Source organism: Propithecus coquereli, unplaced genomic scaffold (genome assembly GCF_000956105.1).
Source record: "Propithecus coquereli isolate 6110/MARCELLA unplaced genomic scaffold, Pcoq_1.0 Scaffold167, whole genome shotgun sequence".
Taxonomy (NCBI): domain Eukaryota; kingdom Metazoa; phylum Chordata; class Mammalia; order Primates; family Indriidae; genus Propithecus; species Propithecus coquereli.
Window position 1 is genome coordinate 2490953 of NW_012141302.1, and position 8207 is coordinate 2499159.

Sequence of the window (8207 nt, forward strand, 5' to 3'; positions counted from 1 at the left end):
TTAAGTGAAGAGGTGACATTTGAGCAAGCTCCTGAAAAAGACTTTACATTCTTATGCTAAGGAAATTGAGCAGGCTCAATGGTATATTTGTACTCAGTGGTATATTTCAACTGTATTTAGCATGTGTCAGAATTTTCTATCTTGCTCTTTTAAAATTTAATTGTAGCAGGAAATAAATATGTGTGTGGGATGGGAAAGAAGAGGATGCCATTTCTGAACATGGGGTATTTGGGAAAAGATAGACCTAAGAGGATGGCAGAGAAATCCCCTCCTCTTTAGTTGCTAGGAGCCAGCTGTGCCAAGTGAAATCAAGGGCCACAGGTGTGTGATAGCCTTCGCTGTCGGGTGACCTCACTCTATAGAAGTTCCTTCTGACATCATCAGTTGACTGTAAAATAATAACTTTTATTTTGACAGCAGAAGATTATTGCATGGTCAGGCTTTAGTAAACACTCCTCAAGGATTTGTGTCTGGGAAGCTTAAATCTAATTCTTTGCGTGGTAGCACTGGTGTTTTACGCTTGTTTGTCTCTTGCAGCTTTGTAGTACGCCAACCTCAGCGAGGCAGACGGGATGGCTAGCTCAGCCCGGGAGCATCTGCTTTTTGTGCGGCGTCGAAATCCCCAGATGCGGTACACACTGAGCCCAGAGAACCTCCAGAGCCTGGCTGCCCAGAGCTCCATGCCAGAGAACATGACCCTGCAGCGAGCCAACAGCGACACGGACCTGGTGACGTCGGAGAGCCGCTCCAGCTTAACTGCCAGCATGTACGAGTACACGCTGGGGCAAGCCCAGAACCTCATTATCTTCTGGGATATTAAAGAGGAGGTGGATCCCAGTGACTGGATTGGACTTTACCACATAGGTGAGTCAAATGAGATGGACTTGCATGTGACTCAGAGCATACATTTTTCCTCTGACATTGTAACATTCTGTATTTTCTCCTAGAAAAAAATTCACACACACAAATACACACAGCAGATTCTGGGAATTTTTTTCTTTGGGAGGAGGAGAAGCAACAATACCTTTGCTTGTGTGAATTTTATGGTTACATCTCTACCTAATGAAATGCCAGAACCTGCAGAAGTTACAGTATTTTCTTTTTAGAACTTCACATTGCCCTTGATCAATAGTTCCATTTTGGAAAGCGTCTATTAACATTTACTAACATTTTTAAACTGATGAAAGAGATGTCTAGATTTGAATAACTGATAGGAAAAAATGTTCTGTATTTTCTAAAGGTTGAATTTCATTGAGAACAATTTGCTGTCTAAGGTGTCTTTTTATTTCACAATACCATGAATGTGTCCATGATCAATTAAGGGATGAAAGTGTCATGTTCTTCTGACAAATGACTTAGAAATAGTTGCTATTTGCTTTAATAATAACAATCTGAGCTCTTTTTAGCTAATTTGCATCTGTTATTCATAGGTGAGTGAATGATGAATGAAGCATCTCAGAAAGTATAGTCTACTTCATTTGAAAGCAAAAATCAAAACCTACCAATTAAACATAAAGAAAATCTAAATTCAACCCAGCAATAAAATCTAACATTTTCCAAAGTTGGAGAACTTTTTCATTGAATGAAGGAAATTCCTTTAAAATTTAACATCAGCCATTTTACTAGGAAGATATCGTTCCTTTCAATGTATGTTGTAAGCCAAGCATCATTTTTTTTTAATGAATAACGTAGGGGGAAAAAGACCTATCTATTTATGGCAGTGCTTCTTAGCAAGGAGCCATTTTGCCACCTATGGGACATTTGGCAATATGTGGAGACATTTTTGGTGTCACAACTGGATGGGGGGATGCAAGGCCAGGGATGCTGCTAAACATCCTACAATGTACAGGACAGCCTGCCACAACAAAGAATTATCTGCCCCCAAATGTCTATAGTGCTATTTTGAGGCAAAGTATAATAACATCCTTCCTGAAATTTTGTTAAAATGTTAAACCCACTGAAATTTATTTTTCTCTGGGATAGAGAATTTTATGTTGACTGAAATAAAAAAAATTGGTACTTATAGAACACTCAGTGATATATCATGCTGGATAATAAGAAATCTAAAATGGCAAAAAAATTTAATGAACTATTATCTATTTTTCTCTATGACAACTAAAAGTCTTCATAGTTCAGCATTTCTACCAGGTGTGTTTAAATATTTATTCAAATTGAGGAATATACATGATTAAAAAAATTTATTTGTATTATGTTCATAAAATAATCTTATAGTTTTGATGGGACTTTAGAGGGAACCCTTTTGGTTTTTATGTAATTTCCTCCTTTTGGACTTCATATAACTTTTCTCTTTTTACTTGTTCATAATTTTTTTCCTTTTTCCCATTTTATATTTTATATTATAAAATCTAAATCTTAATGTAAGTCTACAAATAGTAGATCGCATTTTTAAAAATGCTTTATGTGGGTTTTTTGGGGAAAATAATTTACTTCCTCATATAAGATTATTTCTTTAGTGTGTGAATAGCTTAATCTGTAAGATGCTGGAATCACTTAGGACATTGACTCATATTACTTCATAATTTTTTCCCCACCTTCCTTTCTGTTTCCCCACCCTACTCGTTCTATTTCCCTGTCTAAATTTAATCAGGAAGGAACTAGGGAATTCAAACCACATTCATTTTATTTCCAAGTGACCAAAGCCACAAAATCTTGGCATTCTTACTTTCTAGAGGAAGAAGTACAGATCAGATTTCTAAGTTTGGAATTAACACAAGGAATAGCTAAGAAAGCAGAATTAGGAAATAAATCCCTTTTGAAAAGTGCTAACTCTTGTTTAGTTTATTTCAAGAAGCTTCTGTATCTTTCTCACATAAATTGTCATTGTATCTTGGTTCCTCTGTATGTAACACGTCTTTCTTTCCTTTGGCTGCTTTCAAGATTTCTCTTTATCTTCGTTTTCAGCAGTTTGTCTATGAAAACCAAGTGTGATTTGCTTTTCATTTATCCTAGTTGGGATTCCCTGAACCTTATAAGTTAATGTTTTTGATGAATTTTGGACAAATTTTGGCCATTATTTCTTCAAATATTTTTTCTATTTATTTTTACCTTTTTCTTCTTTTTCTGAGACTCCAGTTGCACATTAGATCGTTTATGTTGTTCTACAAGGCCCTGAGGCACTAGTTCATTTTCCTTCAATCTGTTTTCTCTTTGATATTCAAATTTAGTAATTTCCCTGTATCTTAGATTTAGGTTGCAAGCTAAGAGATCTCACTTCAAGTTCACTAACTTTTTCCTTTTTTTGTTTTTATTCTACTGTCAATCTCATCCAGTGCATTTTTAAATTTCAGTTATTTGACTTGTTATTTCTAAAATTTGCATTTCTTTCTCTTTTCATAGTTTTTATTTCTCTTGTGCGATTCCCTGTGTGTTAACTAATTCAGATCATATTTTTGTTTGATTATTTGAATTGAATTGAATATAGCTCCTATAAAGTTTCTGTCATCCAATGTCAACATCTGGCCATTCAGAGTCTATTTCTTTTGACTGCCTTTTTTTTTCCCTGACCATGGGTCTCATTTTTCTATTTTTCTGTGTGTGTGTGTGTGTGTGTGTATGTGTGTGTGTGTGTATCCAGCAATTTTTGATTTTACACTGAACATTGAGGATTCTACGTTGTAATTCTGAGTTTTGTGAAATAATAGCGTTAATTTTTTTTTCTAGTAGGCAGATCTATTTCCTTGAACTTGTGTAGGTTTGAGTTTACATTTTTTTTTTGGCTGGATCTGTGGAAAGCCCAGTGTATTTTTCTAACATTTCTAACTTGGTGGAATTCAGCCTTCAAGTTTGGTCTTCCCTATGGATTTTGTTAGGTTTTTGTTTTGGGCTTTGTCAAGGTAGGACATTGTACTTATTCCTAAGCAGTAGCATTTCCGATGTCTTAGCTGGATGCCTGGAATGTTAGCTAGGTCTCTTTCACTCTGGCTAGGCCATAGCTTCAATGTTCATCAGCACTGCTTCACCTCTAGTAACTCTGTCACACTCTCAGTCTTGTAGAAGCTGTTCTCTACAAAGCCTTTTCCTGAGCATGTGCAGCCTAACTTTGCCAAAGATTTGTAGGGGATCTCCCTCGTGAACTTGTTTTTTTTTTTAATTTTAGGATATTATGAGGGTACAAACATTTTGGTAACATTTTATGTCTTTGCCTCACCCAAACAAGGGTCAGAGGCATGCCCGTGTCCCTTAGTTGGTGCGTTTACCGCCCCCCCCCCCCCATCTCCCCAATGTCTGGACTTTGGGCCCTCACTCCTCCACAGCTCTTTCCTTTCCAGTGCCCTGGCCTGGAGATTCTAGTCACGTCAGTTGACCCAAACTCTGATCTCTGTCTCCACAGCCCTGCAGAACTGTCATGGACTGTAGCTTCGTGTATTGCACTCAGGAGCTAGTCCTCTGGCTGAGATCTGAGTGAGCATGGAGTCGCCTCATAAGTTTCTGTTTTCACTGGGATTATAGTCTTATACCACCTGTTAGCTAATGTCTGAAAACCATTTCTTCCTAGTTTTACAGTTTACATTAGGAATGCTAGTCTGGTGATAATTACTTCATATGGCCTGAAACAGAATTTCTTCCCATACTTAGATTTTATAGGGGGAGGTAAGAGGTCTCTCTTAATTTTCCCATTTAGGCATTTCTAGAGAACTTTGAATAAAGTTGATTGTTTGAATCCCATGTGTTCGTCAGTTAGATCCTTAGCAGGAAAGAGGGGTGAGGAACTGGCATGCCAGACATCTCAAGGCTCTGGGACTAACAAAGAAACTCGCATTTTTGAATGAAGGTAAACCGAGGTACTTGTTGTTGTCAGACATGCTGTTGGTATTAGCAGATCTTCCACAATGAATGGCCTTAAAAGACATGGTCTCAGGTCTAGAACATTAAACATGGCTTGTTTCTAAAGTTGCAGGGCTGCAGCTGTGTTTAAAAGAAAGACTTTGTTTATCTGGGCCCTCTAACTGAGTAAACAGAAACCTGGCCTTAAGCAGAGACAGCCATTTCTGTTCTGGGGCTAGATGGGGCTCTTTTGATCTCTAGATTGGAGAGGGAGCCTCACCTCTGTTGGAACTTTTGCTAACCCATGTGGGGAGGGCCCACTGTCTTTAACTGACAATAATTTCCTGAACGCTTATGGGGCCTGGGGTGTGGTCAGTGAGTCCTTGACCTCAGGGTAGGTAGGGCCTCCTTGGGCTCAGGCAAGGTCTAAACCACTATGGTAACCCAACCATGGAGTAGGGTAGGCGTGGGCAGGTGACTTAGTTCTGGCCAGTGAGATCTAAGGGGAAGACTTTGAGGGAACTTCACTTTCCAATGAAAAGCCAGCATTTCATGAGACAAGGTCTTTTAAACTTCCCCTTCTCTTATACTTGGGACTCTGGTGAGAAGATGTGATGTCTTGAGCTTTTGTATGCATGTATAATAGCACCATGAGGCATCAGTCAAGAGGATAAACAGCTAAGGAGGGCAGAGCAGAAAGATAAAAAGAGCTTAGACTGGCACTCTAAAACTCATGTTATATGTGAAGAAAAAAAAAAAAATTCCCCTCTTTGTTCAAGTCACCGTTAGTATAAGGCTTTCTTGTACCAGCAGTTATTTCTAACTGAGCACAGCAAAAGAAGGGAAAGGGAAAAGGGTCAACCACTGCTCTTAAAGGCAGGATGAAGAGTGAGTGGGTTACTTCCATGGTTGCTACTTCATGTACAGTGCTTAGGGCTGTTTTAATGCAGGCTAAAACCACTAGGTTGTTTTTTAAAGAAGTAGCAAAAATTTGAAATAAAAATTTTGAAAACTGTAACTCCAAGCCATGTGGAATTTTCAGAGGTTTAATAGGACCAATAATGTGATGGGCAGAATCTTTCACATCAGTAGTTAGCAACCTGAACATAGGCAAAATATTTTTTTTTTTTTTGGTCACTATTAAATGAAAATAGGTGAGATGGGCCGGGCGCGGTGGCTCTCGCCTGTAATCCTAGCACTCTGGGAGGCCGAGGGGGGAGGATTGCTTGAGCTCAGGCGTTCGAGACCAGCCTGAGCAAAAGTAAGACCCCATCACTACTAAAAATAGAAAGAAATTAGCTGGACAACTAAAAATATACAGAAAAATTTAGCCGGGCATGGTGGTGCATGCCTGTAGTCCCAGCTACCCGGGAGACTAAGGCAGGAGGATCGTGTGAGCCCCGGAGTTTGAGGTTGCTGTGAGCTAGGCTAACGCAAGGGCACTCTAGCCCAGGCAACAGAGTGAGACTCTGTCTCAAAAAAAAAAAAGAAAAAGAAAAAGAAAATAGGTGAGATGGTACATTCAGAGAGAAGTTAAAAGAAAAGAGGAAACACTAGGCTAGGATGGGAAAAGATTTTTGGGGTCCACATTAAGTCATGACTTTAAGGCTATTGTGACTGAACAGGAATATGCATAATAAATTCTCTCCAGGGCTCTGTGAAATAGAGGTGCTGAGAATCTAGGTTTCATAACAATGCACATATGTCAGAAATAGCTTCAGATTTCTATACCTCTTGGTAGGAAGCAGCCTCTCCCCTTCAGTTGTGTCCTGAGAAGCCAGACTGTTTCCTAGCAACTTCTAGTATTATTTATGGAACAGAGAGATGGTCTCTATAGAAATAAGTCCCAAAGGAGAAGGAATTTAGTGGAACATCGAGCTGACGAGGTGTGGCTTATTGGCACACTCTACATTTTGATTTTGTTTCTCTTGGCTCATGTTTTCTTCCCCTCTAGAAGTGTGAGTTTTGTGTTTGTTTGGCTAATTGCGAATCATGTTTTGAACTGTACAACTCACTCCAGATGACTTTTAGCACTGCTAATCTGGAGGGAAAATATATCCCCCTGGATTGGAAAAACAAACCTTTCTTTAGGCATTTTAGGAAGTAAATAGGTTGTATTGGAAATACAAAGGAAAAAGTTGAAAATATCAAAGCACCGTTTGAGGAGACCTTGGGTGTGAACACAGTTCTCAAAACATATGCTAATTATATTTTCTCCCTCCAGAAAGCTTCCTATGTACACTCTGAGATTTCTAGAGATGATCATAAGATCACAATGTAACTATAGCCCAGAATCTTCAAATTACAATTAATGGCTTACAGATGGTTTTCAGAAATCATTAGGTTTATAATTTATTTTTGGCCTCCAAAATTAGAATTGACTCCTCACAAATTTAACAGTGCTATTCATTGCCTCCTCCTGAGTGCATCAAATAAAAAGAACCAAATGCTTATCTTGGCAAAAACACTTAGGACACCCAACACAAACAGCTTTCCATGAAAAATCAAATAGAAACAGTTTAAAGAGGAGACAGAACATATTAAATTTGTTTCTTGCTTACTATCTAATTCCCCTTAACCTTGGGACTTGTGCTTATTATTCTGGCTATTCAAAAGAAAAACAAACACTTCAAGAGGCTTAATTTGCCACTTCTCATTTGTAGGCAACTTCAGGTACCTAACAGAACTAGGAAAATTTGCATTATGGAGACTTAAAAGTATGTGCTGTGCTGTACACCAGTGCTACTCAAAGTGTTGGTCTGCAAATTGTTTGTTACTGAGCTGTGACTGGATAAGGTGCTTTCTCCAGAATATGAATCAATGTACTGCTTCCTTCATTGAGAAAATCTTGCTATGAAAAAAAACTCACCTAAACTAAATAATGAGTTTCTTAATGTGGGTATTTCATATTCTGGCTCAAGCTTCTTATATTGTCAGGTCAGTAACAAATAATTTATCAGTGTTTGTCTAGACCACACTTTAAGTATACCTCTCAGTGTCCCTACATGGATCGTATCTTCAAAAATGAATGACATGACAGAACAACTGTATTTTAACTGTCAGTCTTAAAAATGTATCATGGCTAATAATTATGATATTTTCTCTATTTCTTTGCATTTGGATAGTAAAATAAAGTAAGATGGTACTAGTGAGCCCAAGCCATTATGAGCATATAATTTAGAGCTTAAAGATCCCAAAAGTTTAAGCTGATGTTTTATAAATAAATACCTAAGGTCCAGAATGGTGATACCATACAGCTTGTTGGGGGCAAAGTCAAGGCTGGAACTTCCGTCCTATGTTCCAGTCTTCATTGTCTTTTTCTGTGCTTAGAATTGTGGTCCACTATTTTCCAATCTTTAATTACTTACTTGCTAACCACCTTATTAATTTTTTGTAATATTGGATTATCAGCTGTACTATTA

The 8207-nt window shown here is 38.1% G+C and overlaps 1 protein-coding gene across 1 annotated transcript in view; it reads left to right on the forward strand.

The window, feature by feature from the left end:
* Positions 1 to 566: 566 nt before the first annotated feature.
* HECW2 (HECT, C2 and WW domain containing E3 ubiquitin protein ligase 2) overlaps positions 567 to 8207 on the forward strand; it is a 211165-nt gene continuing 203524 nt past the window's right edge. The window contains exon 1 of the mRNA XM_012641641.1: positions 567 to 864. Coding sequence (XP_012497095.1) covers positions 573 to 864 — 292 coding nt within the window. The 5' untranslated portion in view covers positions 567 to 572. The remainder of the gene's footprint in view (positions 865 to 8207) is intronic.